The following is a 19284-nucleotide window of genomic DNA, read 5'->3' as shown; positions in this document are numbered from 1 at the left end:
TAACAGGAGCCCAAAGGGTACACTAACTATTTCACACAGGAAATGAAGTGGTGGTTGAGGCAGGTATACTGTTGAAATGTTTAAGAAAAAAATTGGACTGATATATGGACAGGATGAATTTAGAGGGATATGGGCCAAAGGCATGTGGTACTGATGTGGTGGACATTTTGGTTGGTACTGGCAAGTTGGGCCAAAGGGCTGTTTCCATGCTGTGTAACTGACATGAGTAGACGGGAAAGTGTTAGAACATATTAAGGAACTGATACCAAAGCTCTTCACAAATAGTAGGAATGAAGCCATTGATTTATAGAAGAAATATCTTGCCCAATCCTAATGCAAATCCCACTGACTGGTGGGGGTGCTGAACAGCAATGAGTGAACCTCCAGGCCTTCAGTTTTTTTAAAAAAAGTAAAATTTACAATTAGCTGGTTTACAAACAAGTCCACAGAGGGGATTTCTTCCCATGACTAATGCAATCTATATTTACAGTCCAGTCACTTAACCAGAGTCTGGTCTATTGAACCATAATCCAAAGGACAACATTGTAGGAAGTACAGTTCGGTGCAGCAGGAAGCCACAGGTGTTGTGCAATGGACAGGCAGCATCCACCACCTGGTGGCGCTGGTGTGCCCCTCTTCAGAGGACACTACCTGCCAATCAAGGTCAAAGACTTTCCCCAAGCCACCAAGGTGACCCTTGAGATTGGCCCACCTAAATCACCAGGTGCTGCAGTCCAGGCAGCTCACCCAGACTCAGCCCTGACCTTCACCCATTGGTCCAGGTGAATAACAGCTGGCCTCTGCACTTGGTTTCAAGCCATTGGCCACAGCAGCCAACGGGGCTCTTTGGACTCCTCGTGGCATGCAAGTAGCAGCTTTCGGACTGGGTTGGGGTGAGTCTCGAGGCCAGGTAGCAAGAGCTGTGTCCATACCGGTCAAGGGGTGGGGGAACGTAGTATCACCTTAATCCTGAATGTGCATGTTTTTTTTTAATTTTTTTATTTTTCACACTATAAACCACATTGATCAAGATACATACATTTTTCTTTTCAAATATATACAGTGTTGTTTTCTTCTCCCCCCTCCTCCCCCTTCCCATCCCACCCTCCCTACCTCCCCTCCCATTCATTTAAAGTTCAGAATCTAGGATACATTAAACCCGTCAAACAATGTTGTCACTTAATAAAAATAAACAAGAAATTCCACTGAGTCAATTCTTTTCATTTCCTTCTCCTTCTGTCATTTTAGGTGGTAGATGTCCCCGGTAGGTTTTCTCTATTGTGTTTCATGTATGGCTCCCATATTTGTTCAAATATTGTAATATTATTTCTGAAATTATATGTTATTTTTTCTAATGGAATACATTTATTCATTTCTATATACCATTGTTGTATTCTCAAGTTATCTTCTAATTTCCAGGCTGACATAATACATTTTTTTGCTACAGCTAGGGCTATCCTAACAAATCTTTTTTGTGCACCATCCAAATCAAGTCCAAATTCTTTGTTTTTTATGTTACTTAGGAGGAAGATCTCTGGGTTTTTTGGTATATTGCTTTTTGTGATTTTATTTAATATCTGGTTTAGATCTTCCCAAAATGTTTTCACTTTCTCACATGTCCAGATTGCATGAATTGTTGTTCCCATTTCCTTTTTACAGCGAAAACATCTGTCAGATACTGTTGGGTCCCATTTATTTAACTTTTGAGGTGTAATATATAGCCTGTGTATCCAGTTATATTGTATCATACGTAACCTCGTATTTATTGTATTTCTCATAGTTCCTGAGCATAACTTCTCCCATGTTTCCTTCTTTATCTTTATGTTTAGATCTTGTTCCCATTTTTGTTTAGTTTTACCATTTGTTTCCTCATTCTCCTTTTCTTGCAGTTTAATATACATATTTGTTATAAATTTTTTGATTATCATTGTGTCTGTAATCACATATTCAAAATTACTTCCCTCTGGTAACCTCAGACTGCTTCCCAATTTGTTCTTCAAGTAGGATTTCAGTTGGTAGTATGCCAACACTGTATCGTGAGTTATATTATATTTATCCTTCATTTGTTCAAAGGATAATAATTTATTTCCTGAAAAGCAATTTTCTATTCTTTTGATCCCTTCTTTCTCCCATTCTCTAAAGGAAAGGTTATCTATTGTAAAAGGGATTAGCTGATTTTGCGTCAGTATTAGTTTTGGTAATTGGTCATTTGTTTTATTCCTTTCTACGTGAATCTTCTTCCAAATATTGAGCAGATGATGTAATACTGGAGAATTCCTACGTTGTACCAATTTTTCATCCCATTTATATAATATATGTTCAGGTATCTTCTCCCCTATTTTATCTAGGTCTAATCTAGTCCAATCTGGCTCTTCCCTTGTTTGATAAAAATCTGATAGGTATCTTAATTGTGCGGCTCTATAATAATTTTTAAAGTTTGGCAGTTGTAAGCCTCCTTGTTTATACCATTCTGTTAATTTATCTAGTGCTATCCTCGGTTTCCCCCCTTTCCATAAAAATTTCCTTATTATTTTCTTTAACTCCTTGAAAAATTTCTCTGTCAAGTGTATTGGCAATGCCTGAAATAGGTATTGTATCCTTGGGAAAATGTTCATTTTAATACAGTTTATCCTTCCTATTAGTGTTAGTGGTAAGTCTTTCCAATGCTCTAAGTCGTCCTATAATTTTTTTCATTAGTGGATAATAATTGAGTTTATATAGATGGCCGAGGTTTTTATTTATTTGTATACCTAGGTATCGTATTGCTTGCATTTGCCATCTGAATGGTGATTCTTTCTTAAATTTTGAGAAATCCGCATTATTCATTGACATTGCTTCACTTTTATTTGCGTTAATCTTGTATCCCGACACTTCTCCATATTCCTTCAATTTCTTATGTAATTCTTTTATTGATATTTCTGGTTCTGTTCAGTATACTATAACGTCATCTGCAAATAAACTGATTTTTATTCCTTGTCTTTTATTTTTATCCCTTTTATTTTGTTTTCTGTTCTTATCAAATCTGCTAGTGGTTCTATAGCTAACGCGAACAATAAGGGTGATAGTGGGCATCCCTGCCTTGTTGATCTGCTTAAGTTAAATTGCTTTGATATATATCCATTTACTGTCACTTTCGCCAATGGCCCCTTATATAATGCTTTAATTTAATTAATATATTTCTCTGGTAAACTGAATTTTTGTAGTACTTTGAATAAATAATTCCATTCTACTCTGTCAAAGGCCTTCTCTGCGTCTAAAGCAACCGCTACTGTTGGAGCTTTATTTCCTTCTACTGCATGAATTAAGTTAATAAATTTACAAATATTGTCTGTTGTTCGTCTTTTTTTAATAAATCCAGTTTGGTCTAGATTTACTATTTTTGGTACATAGTCAGCTAATCTGTTTGCTAATAGTTTAGCTATTATCTTATAATCTGTGTAAAGATATTGGTCTATATGATGCTGGTGCGAGTGGATCTTTCCCTGTCTTTGGTATTACTGTAATTATTGCTGTTTTGCATGAATCTGGTAAGCTTTGTGTTTTATCAATCTGGTTGATTACTTCCAGGAGGGGAGGAATTAATAAATCTTTAAATGTTTTATAGAATTCTATTGGGAATCCATCCTCTCCTGGTGTTTTATTATTCGGTAGTTTTTTTTATCTCTTGTATTTCTACTATTTCAAATGGTTCTGTTAATTTATTTTGTTCCTCTATTTGTAATTTTGGTAGTTCAATTTGTTAAAAATTCATCTATTTTGTCTTCTTTCCCTTCGTTTTCAGTTTGGTATAATTGTTCGTGGAATTCTCTGAAGTTTTCATTAATCTCCGTTGGATTATATGTGATTTGTTTGTCTTTTTTCCTTGATGCCAATACCATTCTCTTAGTTTGTTCTGTCTTAAGCTGCCATGCTAGAATTTTGTGCGTTTTTTCTCCTAGTTCATAATATTTCTGTTTTGTCTTCATTATGTTCTTCTCCACCTTGTATGTTTGTAGTGTTTTATCTGCCAATTCTCTTCTTTTAGTTGTGTCTTCCTTCATTGCTAATTCTTTTTCTATATTTGCTATTTCCCTTTCCAACTGCTCTGTTTCCTGATTGTAGTCCTTATTCATCTTGGTTTCATAACTTATTATTTGCCCTCTGATGAACGCTTTCATTGCGTCCCATAGTATAAACTTATCTTTCACTGATTCCGTATTTATTTCAAAGTACATTTTAATTTGTCTTTCAATGAATTCTCTAAAATCCTGCCTTTTAAGTAGCATGGAGTTTAATCTCCATCTATACATTCTTGGAGGGATGTCCTCTAACTCTATTGTCAATATCAGGGGCGAGTGGTCCGATAATATTCTAGCTTTATATTCTGTTTTTCTTACTCTGTCTTGCATACGAGCTGATAACAGGAATAGGTCTATTCTTGAGTATGTTTTATGTCTACCCGAATAATATGAATATTCCTTTTCCTTTGGGTGTTGTTTCCTCCATATATCCAAAAGTTGCATTTCTTGCATCGATTTAATTATAAATTTGGTTACTTTGTTCTTTCTGTTAATTTTTCCCCCAGTTTTATCCATGTTTGAATCCAAATTAAGGTTGAAATCCCTTCCTATTAGTATGTTCCCTTGCGTGTCTGCTATCTTCAAAAAAATATCTTGCATAAATTTTTGATCTTAATAGGTGAATATACATTGAGTAAATTCCAAAACTCCGAATATATCTGACATTTTATCATTACATATCTCCCTGCTGGATCTATTATTTCTTCTATTTTAATTGGTACATTTTTACTGATTAATATAGCTACTCCTCTAGCTTTTGAATTATGTGACGCTGCTGTTACATGTCCTACCCAACCTCTCTTTAATTTCTTGTGCTCCATTTCAGTTAAATGTGTTTCTTGCACGAATGTGATATCAATTTTTTCTTTTTTCAGTAAATTTAGCAATTTCTTCCTTTTGATTTGGTTATGTATTCCGTTAATATTTAAAGTCATATAGTTCAACGTAGCCATTTCATACTTTGTTTATCTTTCCTTTCCGTTTCCTCACCATCACCTTTCCTTCTTATCCATTTCTGCTTTCTTGTTTTGAACACTTTATAAGACAACATTTCTAAAACATCAAACATTTCCCTTATTCTCCTATCTAAAATTTCTTTAATCCTACTATCCCCTCCCCTTCCTGAGTTGCCCTTTATCCCTTGTCGGGCAACCACATCTCCCCTCTCCATTTGGATTTGAGAATTCACTCGCAAGCGTCAACTGATTTCGCAGTGACCGTAACTCCTCCCCACCCAGCCCCCCCCAGAAAAGATTTTAATTTTCATATATAACAAAGGTCACTCTCTTAATTCCCTCCTTACTTCCTCTCTTCCCTTTCTTTCCCTTATTAATTCTTATCTATACTCTATATATTTTCTTTTTAAGTCCTCTACTTCCATTTCTACGGCTGTTTCTCGTTCTTCCACCTTGTCCACTCTTTTTCCTATATCTGACATGACCATCTCTAATCTATTCATTTTTTCTTCTGTACTTTTAATTCTTCTTTTTATTTCACTAAATTCTTGTGATTGCCATTCTTTTACTGATTCCATATATTCTTTAAAAATAATATCCATTGTCTTGCCTTTCCCTTCTTCTTCTTCCTCTGGGTTAGTCATCTGTTGTTTCCTGGTTTTCTTTTTACTCTCTTCTTTCTTGTTCTCGTTGTTTTCTATGATCTCTTCCTGTTGTTGTGTTGTAGCTGTCATTCTCAGCTGTGGAGATCGACTCCTGAGCTGGTCCCCCCTCCCGTCAGTGTTTTTTTTGTCATGCGCATTTTTGCTTGGCTCCGCGAGCCACTTTTGTAGTCCCGAGCTCGGGACTTTGACTGACCTTAGGGAGCGGGCTTCTCTCTCCGCAGCGGGCCTCCTCGGACAGGTAAGGTCTTCTTCTCTTCTTCCCGTTGCTTTTGACTTTTCTTTCTTCGCTGCCATTTTCTTCCCACCTTTACTTTCACTTTATTTTAATTTTTATGTTTGTGCCTTTGTGTTTTCTGTGTTTTTTTTAAACTTTTCCGGAGAGGGCTGGAGTTCCCCGACCGGCCACTACTCCATCACGTGACTCCTCCAATGTGCATGTTCATGTAATTTCCCCCAGTCTCTGTCGGTTCTTCCCTCATTATCAGAGGTGTATATTTACCTCTTGCATATTGTGTGTTGAGGTTTGCCTACCATATTGACCATGTTGTCCAGTTTGTATCCCCGAAATAAATGTGTCCTTTGTACCTCAACTTTGGTCTGGTTCTTAACCTGTGGGACCCACACAAACCTGAACAACATGTTACAACCCATAGGATTGTGGAGTAACATAGGAAATGAAACTTGTCCTGACGCAGGCTTGAATTTTGAACAGTCATGCAGCTGATGGGCTGAATAAGCAAAGAAAAACACCTACCATATTCTGCGCTGTCTCTCGCATGTGAACTTTCTGCCGCTCTTGTGCCAGAGTTTCCGCCAAAATTAAAAACTAGAGAGAAAAGATTGCAGTTGGATAATGTTCAAATTGGAGACATAGAAACAATTGAACATTTCCTGCTGCTTCAGCACAATTCCTCACCTTTGTTAAAACTTGCATTCAATGAGAAAACAAAAGCTGGAGAGACTGTCATCCAGCATCCATGGAGTAAAATGGATTACAGAAATAACCTCATATTAAGGTTTCAGGATTCTCCACGTCAAATCAGTTATTCTCTTTTGCTCACACCCAGTCTGCCTGTTGCAGTTTTTAGCACCAAGCTTTAGCAGAGGGAATGGAAGTAAAACACCAAAAAGTCTGCAGACACTGTGGTTGAAGTAAAAACAATGCTGGAGAAAATCAGCAAGTCAAACAATGTACAGGCAGTTCCCAGTTTACAAATGAGTAACCTGGGTCTGTCCATAAGCTGTAAGGCAGAAGAGGTACTTGCAGTTCTCATTAAACATTTGTGAGGTAACGTAATGCATTTGTGAAAATTGGGGAACAGCCCATTTGTAAGTGACCCAGACACAGTCTGTACTTTATATAGCAAAGATACAAGTAACATTTCAGGCTTGAGCCCCTCAACAAGGTATGGAAAAATGTCAGCAGTTGTCTGAACAAAATAATAAGGGGGAGGAGCATGGTCCTGAAGGCAGGAGATAAAGGAGGGAGGGCACATCAGCAAGCAGGAGGGATGGCTCGGTGAATGGAGAGGGAGAGCCAAGGAAAAGAAGTCAAGAGGAAAGGGAAGGGAGGGGAATTGGAGAATGGGCTAGTAGAAACCAGAGAAGTCTATGTTAATGACATCCAGTTGGAGAGTGCCCAGACAAAATCCAAATGTTGTTCTTCCAATTTACAGGTGGTCTTGGCGGGATAGTACATGAGACCATGGACAGACATGTGTGGGATGCAGACATAAAGTGGTTGGTCACTGGGAGGTCCCCGTCGCTGATGCTGACAGTGAAGGTGCTCAGCGAAGTGATCTCCCAGTCTCTCCAATGGAGAGAAAGCCTCAAGGAGAGCAGAGGAAATGGACAAGCTGACTCTCCATTTTCTGTCTCTCAAAGGAAAGATTGGTGTGAGAACAAATCAGGTCAGCCATTGGAATAAGCCTTGGCATCCTGCCTGAACTCCCTGCACACTGCAACTTGAACCCAAGATCACTGGACTTATCCAGGCAGTAACTGAGGCTGCAGTACAGAAAAGATCAATTAATAGAAAATTCTTGGAACTTTGGAAGTGGGGAGGTAGGCGAGGACAAGGGTAATCCTGTGTTTTTTGCATATGGGGGTGTAGGTTGAAGAACCAGCCTTTTTGTGAAACAGTCACACATTCCTATCAACTGACAGCTGAGGGAAAAAGGTTCTGTGGCACATAAAGAAGTGATGAATTCTTGCTGTCTTCACAAACAAAGATGGTCCGCTCAAATTATAACTCCTTTGCTGTTCATGGGGATTCACTGTGGGCAGATTAGCTGTCTCTAGATAGATGACTTTTATTTATGAGTTAACAAGACCAAGGTTGTAACTGGCTACACAAGGCATTTGATTGATCATTTGGACTTGAGAATCCTTCAGAGGCAATGTAAATTTAACTTATTCTAGCCAACATAACAGGCTAGATGGGGAGATAGAGTGGATGTTTGTAAAACACGAAAGTCTGTAGACACTGGTTGAAGTAAAAACACAATGCTGGAGAAACTGTTTTATGTCCATTCTGTAAATGAGGTTGTAAAGTTCAGGGAATTGAAAGTCATCGAAGAGATGGAGGGCATGTGGGGCATCGAAGATGTAGGTGGAGAGGGGCTGAACCAGGGGAAAAGATGGAGTCAAGATGATACTAGTTTAGTGGGACAAGAACATGCAGAAACAATGGGTCTATCCTGTTTGACCTGCTAAGTTTCGCCTGCATTGTTTCTACTACAGTGGATGTTTGTATATTTGGGTTTTCAGAAGGACTTTGACAAGGTGCCCAATATGAGGCTACTTAACAAGATAGGAGCCCATGGTATAACAGAAAACATACTAGTGTGGGTAAAGCATTGGCGGATTGGCAGGAAGCAGAGAGTCAGATTCAGAGATCATATTCTGGTTGGCTTCCAGTTACTTGTGGTGTTCCACAGGGCTCAGTGTTGGACCTGCTTCTTTTTGTGCTGTATATTAATGATTTAGATTATGGAATGAATAGTTTTGTGGCCAAGTTTGCAGATGATATGAAGGAGGAGCAGATAGTGTTGAGGATATGAAGGGTGCAGAAGGAATTAGACAGACTAGAATGGGAAGGAAAGCGGCAAATGAAATAAAATGTCAAAAAGTGTACAATCTTGCACTTTGGTTGGGGAAAAAAAAATAAACAAGCAGACCACTTCGTAAATGGGGAGAAAATTGAAAATGCCCTGATGCAAAGGGACCCCAGGAAGGTAAATGCAGGTTGAATCTGTGGTGAAGGAGGCAAATGGTAACAGCAGGATGTGATGCTGAGGCTTTATGGCACTGGTGAGACCTGACTTGGAGTACTGAGTAGTTTTGAGCTCATTTAAGAAAGGATGTGCTGATGTTATAGAAGGTTCACAAAGATAATTCCAAGAATTAAAGGGTTAATGATAGGAGGAACGTTTGACAGCTCTTAGCCGCTACTCATTGGAATTTAGGAGAATGAGGGGGGGATCTCATTGAAACATTTCAAATATTGATAGGCATGGACAGAGTAGATGTAGAAAGGCTGTTTCCCACTGTGGGAGAGTCTAGGACAAGAGGGCACAACTTCAGGATTGAATGGTGTCTCTTATAATTTCTTTAGCCAGAGGGTGGTAAATCTGTGGAATTTGTAGCCACAGACAGTTGTGGAGACCAAATCATAGTGTATTTAAGGCTTCTTGATTAGTCAGGGCATCAAAGATTATGGGAGAGGCTGAGTGGGAAACTTGATCAGTTCATGACTGAATGGCAGAGCAGATGAGATGGGTGAATGGCCTACTTCTGCTCCCATGTTTTATCATCTTTATCAGATTAGAGACTGGTTTTCAAATACCTGATCTCGATAATAATTCTCCATCGACTGTAACTCTTCTTCCTGCCGTTTCTTGTGCTCTTGCCGTTTCTCTTTGGCATAAGCCTTCAATTCACGTAGCCTCTGTTTTTGAATCTCCAGACCCTCCTCAAACAAGTTTTTGAAAATCTTTAGGAGTAATAAATATTGAATCACATCAGATATGGCAATCACCAAGGGTTTACAGCTATACTTTTTACAGCTCATCCCCTGGGATAAAAGAAAGTTGATCTACAATGTGGCCCAAAACAACAATATACCCATTCCGCAGCTTCACGGCAGAACAAGAAATACGAACGTGGTGTCGGAAAGAAATCACTGGTGCTGTGGAGCTCCATTTTGAAAGGAATTTAACCCTTAGAAGCAAGTTGCTCAGTTTACCAAGCAACCCAGCCAGCTGTTGGTCAATCATCCTGGATCTACACTTGCTAAGCTGTAGCCTATAAATTCTGTCCAAATGGGACGAGTCCTTGGCATAAAGGGCCATTTCACCTTTACTGACTTAGACCTCAGTCTCTGAATAATCCACAAATTTTCCCCAGATTCCACCACCCAACTGGAGACTATCATGGTCAATTAACCTGCCTACCTGTAAATCTGTGGAAGGAAAATGAAGCAAACAGCTGCTGTCTGAGGAAGAGCAATGACTCCAAACTGATTGAACTGGGTTTGCCTGAGTGGAGTTGCCTTCATTCAAGTTATCTAATCATTGCGACCCGCTAATGACCACTCCCTTTTCCAGTCATTCTTCTATTCATAAAACTCATCCCTATAACTGACATGTCATCTCCAATGGTATGAGGTTTCATTATGAGCAATAATTCCTGCTGTGGATCCAATATCTAATTAAAATGGTAGTTAATCAGATTTTTTTTATATATATATATAAAAAGAATTGGTTGAAAGGCATGCAGACAACTCCCTGATCTAAGAAGATTGTTAATTTTATTGAAGGCCACCCTCGTACTGAGCTTTCCACTCACATTGCCACTGCACAACGGCCTGCTTCACTCAGTGAAGCTGGTGTTATCCAGCTGGAAGGTCAGTGAACAAATCACCAAGCCTCACCCTCTCTTCCCGAGTCCGCGCCCTCATCAGCTTTGCTCGCAGTTGCACGTGGTAGTCATTGTAGTATTTCTTGGCACGAGCGACTTGCTGCCTTTGCTCCTTCATCTTGTTCTGGGCCAACTTTTGATGTCGGATTCGTTCCTTGAACTCTTTCTGAAGGCAAAATAGAAAACTATTGGTTGGAAACTCTGAATTTTCTTGTAATAGTTATCCCAGAAGCCAGCAGAGTAGACAATTACACAAGTAAATGGTGCTGAACCCAAAGTGAATCGACTCCTACTGCAACTATGAAGGTGCAAGAATTACATTTTTCACCATTCTATCTTCAAGTACCTCAAAACCCTTGGAAATGTACAAGCTGATCTTTATCATTGAAATGACACTAAAATTGAAGGTGTTATGGAGAGTGAGGAAGGTTTTCAAAGCTTGCAGAGAGATCTGAACCAGCTGGAAAAATAGCAAATAGAATTTAATGCAGACAAGTGAGGAACTGCATTTTGGAAGGACAAACCAAGGTAGGGCATTGAGGAGTGTGGTAGAACAGAGGGATCTGGGAATACAGATACACACTCCATGAAAATGGCATCACAGGTAGATAGGGTTGTAAAGAGAGCTTTTGCCACATTGACCTTCATCAATAAAGTATTGAGTACAGGAGATTTGATGTTATGGTAAAGTAGTATAAAACATTGGTGAGACCAAATCTGGAGTATTGTGTGTAGTTTTGGTCACCTAACTACAGGAAAGATATCAATAAGATGGAAAGAGTGCAGAGAAGATTTATAGGATGCTGTCCAGACTTCAGGAACTGAGTTACGGGGAAAGGTTAAACAGGTTAGGACTTTATTCCCTGGAGCGTCGAAGAATGAGGGGAGATTTCAGAGGGGTTCAAAATTATGTGGGGTGTAGACAGCAAATGTACGTAGGCTTTTTCCACTGATTGTAGTTGAGATACAAACCAGAGGGCATGGGTTAAGGGTGAAAGGGGGGGGTCACAGGATGCGGGGAGAGTCGGCTAAAGTGAGCCCCCAGATCTATGAAGATAAACTATAAGAATTTCAGGATAGCCGAAATACTCACAAGTGGTGTGGGAAAATATCAAGATCAGCAAATAATGATCAACAGGCAGAAATGGTAAAGAGATCCCCAGAGCAAGTCAGAGTGCCTCATGGCAATGAAAACGGCAGGGTCACCCCGCCAGTGAAGTCGCCTCTTGGCTGGAGCAGCCCGCCCGCCTGACAGGAGAGCCATGGCAAAGGAAGTGGTGCTGCCTTGAATCATTCTCCAGTCGACATGAGCCCGGTGAGAGATTCTGAAGAGGAGGAGAGACTGGAGGCCCCCCTCCTACAACGGGACTGCCTGGTCGGGAGAGTCGTGCTGTGTGCAACTCCTCGACTGCCGCAGATGCAAACGACAGATGCAGAGCGGAGGAGCGGGATCGTCGGGCCAGGGATGCTGGCACTGTGCGCAGCTCCCAGGCCATGGGTAGCGAGAACAGCAGACGCAGAGCAGAGGAGCAAGATTGCCAGGCTGGAAGAGTTCGCACCACATGAGACTCCCAAGCCACAGACGACAGGAGCAGTGACCAGGAAACTGAGGAATGGGATCGCCAAGCTGGGAGAGTTCGCGCTGGGCATGACTCTTAAGCTGCAGATGGTGTGTGCAGTGTTTGCGATGAAAAGGGGCCAGAATGCACGGCTAAAAAGCGAGATCAGACGGCGTGTCGAGCTCGAGCGACGAGGTCGAGAAGGGACTCACCTAGGACACAGCGGGGTGGGGGTGTGTGCTCAGAGCCCTCTCTGAGGGATGTAATGGAGGCATTGGACCTCATGGAAGATAGGTATTTAAGGCAATGGGAGAAAAGATAAATAAAGTACAAGATAGATGCCTTCTCTGGTCTAATGTGGAGAATGAATGAGGCTGAGGGCAGAGTGGGTGCTAATGAAGACAAAAAGTGAGGAGGAAAAATTGGAAGTCCTGATAAGAGAGAGGGAGCGCATCTGGACCAAGTTAGACACCCTGGAAAAAATCTAGCTTTAGAAACAATATAAAGATAGTGGGGTTAAAAGAGGATATTGAAGGGAGAAATACTGGGCAGGGATGTGCTGGGTGAAAAAGTTGGGGTAGAGAGGATCCACCGATTTCCCCCCCTTCCAAGACCTGGACCAAGACCCCACTCAATCTTGGTAAAATTGCCGTGTTACCAAGCCAGAGAGAAGATTTTAAGAGCGGCAGCAACCAGTGCGAAAAAGAGGGGGGGCCCATGGAGATTGAGGGGGGTTAGTGTTGGATATTAGTCCAACACTTGTAAAGTCAAGGAAAGAGTTTGAACCTGTCAAAAGGCTGGTAAAGCAAAAAAGGTTATGTGTTGCAGTACCCCGCCACCCTCAAAATATCAATGACGATAGGGGGACAACGCTTTTTATCTGAAGCTCGACAATTCAGCAAAAAGTTACCCAACAGTCCTTGGGGTGGGGAGAAAGAGAGGAAGGAAAAGTAATAGTGAAAATGGGGAATAAACTATGACAAGCTAAGAAGCTGTTGTAAATAGTAACAGTATTTTGGCACAATTACATTATTATTGGGTTATGAAAGGGAAAAGAAAAAAAGGAAAAAAGTAAATATACGAAACAACAAGGGGAAAAATAAAAAAAATGAGACTGGGGTGCTCGGGGGGGGGGGGGAGGAATAAGAGTGCAGAGCGCATGTCCTATTGAGAGGGATGGTGACAAATTAAGGGTAATGGTCACCAAAGGAGGTTAAGGGCTGGAAAATGGGCTGTTATGGAGGAATTGTTTGGTTGTTTCATTATAGTTTTCATTGATGATGGTGTATTTTTGTTTCTCTTTAGTTGAATTTTTTTTTTCCTCCCAGGGTTTGTATCTACCTGGGAGAAATAAGGAATCGTGCCTGACTGATAGAATCTTTGAGCTGCTACTCCAGTGCAGTACAGAGGGAGGGCTACACTGTCAGCCTTTTGCCCTCAAATCGTCTGTAATGTTCAACTGAAACACCTTCGTACAAAAGGCCATGGGATTAGAGTGCTATTAATCAAAATTAAATAGATATCAAATCTGTGATTTGTTAAAGATTATTTAATTAAAAAGCTGCTTCAAGCCTCACCAGCCGCTGGTTGTGATCCTGTTCCTTTCGAATGATGTCCATCAGCAAATCGTGCTTTTTCTGGGCATCTTCAATCTGACAGTGAAAGTAGCAGAAATTAGATGCCAGCTATAGGATCACTTGCTTGATAGCTCAACCGAGTACAGCATCGTGATGGGTTTTAAAACGGCAAGCATGAAGGCTGAGGTGTAGCAGGGTCCTGGATGGACCGTGCTGGGAGGGGGGGGAGGGGGGGTGGTGGGGGAGAAGCAACTCACAGCTGCCTGGAGCTTGGCTTGGTTCCGGTCTTGGTCAGAGCTGGAACGGCTCAGTTGTTCCACCTGCTTGAACTGCTGCTTCCACATTCGATTCAGTGTGTGTGGAGATACAGACAGATAAGGGAATTCTTCCAGCAATAAAGGAAGGAGGTCGTTATCATGTATTTTTACTGCAAAAGGAAAACATTTTAGACATCCTTTATGGAGATCAAACTTATTGCTGAGGAAAAAGACAGAACTTTGCATTTGTGGACCATCCTGAGGTTTATCAAGATGAGCACCAGGTGGCAGCCAATGAATGGATGTCAGGATACCACCAGGGGGCAGCAAAATGCACATTTTATCTGAGCTCCAATGCAAAATTCAAGCCCTGAGATCTTGAATTATATCAAATGTATCATAGAATTTGGAATGGAAATCAGCCATTATTCTTCAATAAATAAGGTGTAAACACCAACAAAACCTCTCACTCACATGAAGAGCAAAGAACAGAAATTCTTTGACAGACAGGCGTCGATCAGCCATGTAGGGTGGGTTAATCATCTAACACAATGCCCAGGCATTTGCTCCATCAATCAGGCTCCTCTCATCAGTTCTGTGCCTTTTGGGGAGCCAAGGAAATGAACAAGCTGTGGTTCTAGGTTGGAGGATGGAGGCTCAGGGTTTCACCAGGATTCAGGATGTCATTGGGGGGGAGGGGGTGTGGTGGGGAAAAAGATGGAGGAGCCCGAGGGAGATCTGTATGCTGAAAGGGTAAAGATGACAAGGCTCGACTGGAGCCAAGCTCCTGTTGCTGAGACTCTCATAGACTTGGTGCTCCGTTAGCTTGGAAGGAAGCTGGATGTGTGGACATAAGGAACAGTACATCCTTCATGGTGCATCAACTTTCTCAATGGTTTTAAAATTAAAAGTCACAAACATTAGATTGTGCGACAGAATTTCTTGAGTGTCATGCTTAGACTATCCTCATCTCAATACCAGAAGAGGGGTAAAAGGTGATCTGGGATGCTTTGTCTGAAAAGGGCATTGGAAATAGATGTACTAAATTTTTATTACAAGACTAAGGAAGTTCAATCTGACTCCCTTGCCCCTCAACACTTATACAGGTGCAACACTGAGGGCAGACTTGGTTGGTGCATCAAAGTGTGGGGTGAGAGCGACTCTGCTCAAGACCAGAAGCTGCAGGCAGTGGTGAATACAGCTCAGAACATCACACAAACCTCCCTCCTCTCCATGGACTCATCCACATCTCCTGTTGCTTAGGAAAGGCAGCTGACACACCGAAGGACCCATCACACCCTGGACACACACTCTTCTCCCTCCACCCATTAGCAACAAAGACAGTTTCTTCCCCACAGCCATCAGGCTCCTGAATGAACCCCATGACAGTACTCTCTTTCTGCCCTGGCTTGGTGTTAATTGATGGTGTAGCTCTGTAATTGTATTCCTGTTCTTTTAATTTGTACACCTACATGAACATTGGAACAGACATTGCTGGCAGAATAACCCTTCCCACCGTACCAGGTAAAAGTGAAAATAAACCAACCAAAACTATTTGCAGACTAGAAAGAGCAGAGATGTCATCAGCACTTATGTAGTGCACTCAACCCCAATATCACAGATTTTCTCTAACTGTTTGAGGACTTGTGTCTACAAATTCCACCTTCAACAGCAGTGTTGATAATACTCCTGCTGCACTCTGCATGTTTCTGTTTACTGTCATCAGGTTCTCTCTGCAGTTTGTTTCTGTTATTGGGTTGAGGAAAGAGGGTGTGTTTGGACAGAGTACAAAAGGACTGAAGGAAAGTTTTGTCCTTAATAGTATAAATCCAATCAATACAGTTCAATGGCTCCGAACTCTGCAGATCTGTGGAATTGTTCAATGCTCAGTGAAGGAGAGTTGGAAGCTGGCCATGAGAGAAGGAAAGCAGTTCGTATTGATGCTGGTGAGGAGCTAACTGGAGAGGAAATGGGTTCAGTCGAAGAATTTTTCTCCTGTTGCCTGCACACAGCAGTATCATGAAGGGTTCACATTTCCAAAACATAAATGGCCAACCTTCAACACTTCAAATGCCGGCTAACAAGTTTTCCAGTTTTGTTTTTTTAAATGGGGCTGAGACCAGGGATAAGTAAAAAAAACTGTCAGAATCAACAACAGGTTGTAGAAATTAATCACTACACAATTTAAAAGAAGAGAGAGACCTGCTTTAGCCTGAGTTTTGTGAGTACTCTATCAGGCCTGAGACTCCACAGCAGGTTACAATTGGAGAACTGTTGCTGGGTCATGCACCAAACCCAACGAGATTTGCAAATTCACACACCTGAACAACTATGGGGAACATTTCACCTCAACTGCAAGACCAGTTGGTTGAGGAGGCTAGTCAGAGCAGAATGCAGGTCAATGAAAATTCAGATCCATTCGGCTTGCAAGATCGGATAGGAAGCAGATTCTCTGACCCACTGCTCCTGTGTTCCATTTCTCCCACAATCAAGCCCTGGAGGTTGCAACAACAGCTCAACTCGCGTCTTCCTTTGTCCAATGTCAGAATCTGTAGACTTAATCTTCCTTTGCCCAGCTCTCCTCCCTCTGAGCCATGGTCTGAGTCCTGTGCCATTAGTTCCTGAGTCTTGGTTTTATCATTGGTCAAGTTCAATGTCTGGCCTCATTTCTTCCCTCCCCCCAGGTACCTGCCCAGCACGTCCTTGCACTTGGCATAGCAGTTAGCATAATACCTTTACAGATCCAGCGATCAGGACTAGGGTTCGAATCCCGCGCTATAAGGAGTTTGTATGCTCTCCCCGTGGGTTTTCCCCAGGGCTCCGGTTTCCTCCCACCATTTTAAACATATCAGGGATGTAAGTTAATTGGGTATAAATTAGGCAGCATGGACTTGTAGGCTAAATTGGTCTGTAACTGTACTAGATGTCTTAATTTTTTTTTAATGGTCTCTCCTCTTCACAACTCAGTGAAACTACCTCATGCCAAAAAAAACATGGTGCTCAAAACAAAATCTGCTAGAGGAATTCTGCATCAGGGGAGGGGAAAAAAAGTGGTCAATTTTCCCATCCAAACCCTGCATCAGGAAATGGCCAATATCACAAGGAACAAATTATACTGGTGTGTTCCTCGTGATTTTGGCCATTTCCCTTCCGGATTTGGTCTCGATAAAGGGTCTAGCCTGAAACACAGGACAGTACAGGCCATTCAGTCTGCAATATCGTGTTGACTCATATCTACCAAACAAACTAAGCCCTTCCTACATCATAACCCTCTATCTTTCTTTCATCCATGTGCCTGTGAATGAGGTAAATACCCCTATTGTTCCAGCCTCCACCACTAACCCCTGGCAATGCATTCCAGGAACCTACAATTGTGCGTGTAAAAAAAACCAATCTTATCTCTAAACTTTGTACAGATGTCCTCTGGTGTTTGCTACTCTTGCCCTGGGAAAAGGTGTTGGCTGTCTCCCTATCTTTCTCTCATAATTTTATTGACTTCTATTGAGAAACAGTGACAGGCTCTCTCCCACTGATGTTGCTTGATCCATAGTTGTGTTTTACTCCAGATTCCAGCAGATATGCAGTCTCTTGTCCCCAAATTTGGGTTTCTGATAGCTGGGCTGCCCTGGACAGTTTTTCTCTGGCTTCAAGGCATTGAAACAAGTCAAAACAGATTAAATCAACATCAGCAAGCACTTACTCAGGTCAGGTTGAATGGCAGGAAGAGTGGGTGAGTTATTATATGCATACTTTGGCTCCACTATAGAGCTGTACAATTATCCTTAATGGTTCCACAAGTTAACATGTTTTTCCTCAACATAAAAAAAATCACAACTTTCCATTAAGCCAAACTCTTTCTACAGATCCTTACTTGCTTTGCTTGGCTTTGCCACTCCTGCTGCCCACTGGCTGTTCTTGAGCTTTCGTGGGGTGTTTTTTGCTGAATAAACTCTCGCTGGCTGAGAAGTTGGTGGAGCCTCTTTGAAGATATTTTCTTTACATTCTTGTTCCTTCAGGCAAATGTAGAACAGATGTCAGCCCCTGACCCGACAGCAACAGTCTGCTCCTTTGATTTATCACAGGACACCAGGCGATGAGTTAGCACATTTTGAACAGGAATGAAGACTTGAATTTGCAAGTCAAAGCCTGATGTGATTGATTCCTTGTTACAAAACAACAGTCTTCAGGCTACATCCCAGACCCAGCATTTAGATGGTTAGAATTTTCTAGCTGATGCCTGTACAGAGCATACATTTATTTTGGGAACAAAACTTCAAATTTAAACTGGCTTGATAACTTACTGTTTTCTTTAATTTTGATTTTTCTCTTCCAATTTTAGCTTTCTCCGTTTTTTTGTAATTTTCCAGCTCTTCTCTGTAACACTCATTCACCGCCTGCAGAGGTGAAAGCAAACTCCAGACATTTATGAAGTCACACAAGGCCCTTTCAGTTGGCCTGAGCACCCCATTATAAAACCGTATATTCTTCCCCCCCCCCCCCCCCGCCCATGCAGCTAAGGAAGTACTCACCTGAATGCACTAAAAGCGCCTCCAAGGTGCCGACACCAACCCTCCTCAGGGAGGGGTAATCAGTGGAGTGCCCGGCTCCGCTGAGGCACCTGAATGTGCAGCCGCTGTAAGTGGCTGCCTGAGGGTGGGCTGATGACTATCAGCCGGCGACCCAACATCTTTGCTGCTCGACAGACCCTGCCCTACTGGGGAGGGAAGGTCGGTGGGGGCCATCACACCCCAGCTAGCCACTCCTGCACCGGGTCCACTCTCTGCGGCTCAAAATGCAGCATAGTAATGGCCGTCTTCCCTACCCATAAGCCCCCATGCAGCTGGAACTGTGAGAAACAAAGCGGTTCCACCTGCATGGGGGGATTATGGGTAGAGAAGATGACCATTGCTATGCTGCATATTTATGATGGGTGGCGCTGTGGCACCAGTCGCCCTGCCTCCATCAGATCCGGAGGCACTCAGAGGCCCTATCAGGCGGACCAGTTAACGCTGAAGCAGCCTTTTAAGGTTGCCACCTGAAAAGTGAATCTGCAGGTTAAGATCCACAAACTATATTGGCAACTCGCCGGAAGACTTAAGGATTCCTTCCCATTCTACCAAGACATGCAAAAAAACAGCTCATGTTAAGACTTCTTGCATTCGAGCACCTGTAAGTGGAATGGAAGATTCAACAGGGTTTCTCTAGTTTATCCATTTTCCAAAAAGGGCACTGAACTAATCATTCCACCCACTCCCCCAACATTTTAAATTTCATTGAACTGGTGTACAACTG

At 41.8% G+C, this 19284-nt stretch overlaps 2 protein-coding genes across 4 annotated transcripts in view; one reads left to right on the top strand and one right to left on the bottom strand.

Annotated features, from left to right (window-relative positions):
• The window catches only part of LOC138759406 (centrosomal protein of 95 kDa-like), a 71582-nt gene that overhangs the window by 7672 nt on the left and 44626 nt on the right, over positions 1 to 19284 (bottom strand). For both annotated transcript variants that reach the window (XM_069929727.1, XM_069929728.1), the window contains exons 15-21: positions 18294 to 18386; positions 17864 to 18002; positions 13993 to 14162; positions 13736 to 13810; positions 10613 to 10765; positions 9527 to 9673; positions 6434 to 6505 (exon numbers count right to left, since the gene is read on the bottom strand). In XM_069929727.1, the coding sequence (XP_069785828.1) occupies positions 6434 to 6505; positions 9527 to 9673; positions 10613 to 10765; positions 13736 to 13810; positions 13993 to 14162; positions 17864 to 18002; positions 18294 to 18386 (849 nt within the window). The remainder of the gene's footprint in view (positions 1 to 6433; positions 6506 to 9526; positions 9674 to 10612; positions 10766 to 13735; positions 13811 to 13992; positions 14163 to 17863; positions 18003 to 18293; positions 18387 to 19284) is intronic.
• smurf2 (SMAD specific E3 ubiquitin protein ligase 2) overlaps positions 1 to 19284 on the top strand; it is a 267194-nt gene that overhangs the window by 231137 nt on the left and 16773 nt on the right. Inside the window, exon 21 of one of the 2 annotated variants that reach the window (XM_069929730.1) lies at positions 13487 to 13622. The exons of the other annotated variant lie outside the window; for it this stretch is intronic. The gene's annotated coding sequence lies outside the window, so the exon portion shown is untranslated. Of the gene's footprint in view, positions 1 to 13486; positions 13623 to 19284 lie in introns of those variants that run through there. 2 annotated transcript variants of the gene reach the window in all.

Source organism: Narcine bancroftii, chromosome 3, assembly GCF_036971445.1.
Source record: "Narcine bancroftii isolate sNarBan1 chromosome 3, sNarBan1.hap1, whole genome shotgun sequence".
Lineage (NCBI taxonomy): Eukaryota > Metazoa > Chordata > Chondrichthyes > Torpediniformes > Narcinidae > Narcine > Narcine bancroftii.
Note: the sequence above shows the minus strand (reverse complement) of the source record. Positions and strands in the feature narration are given on the sequence as shown.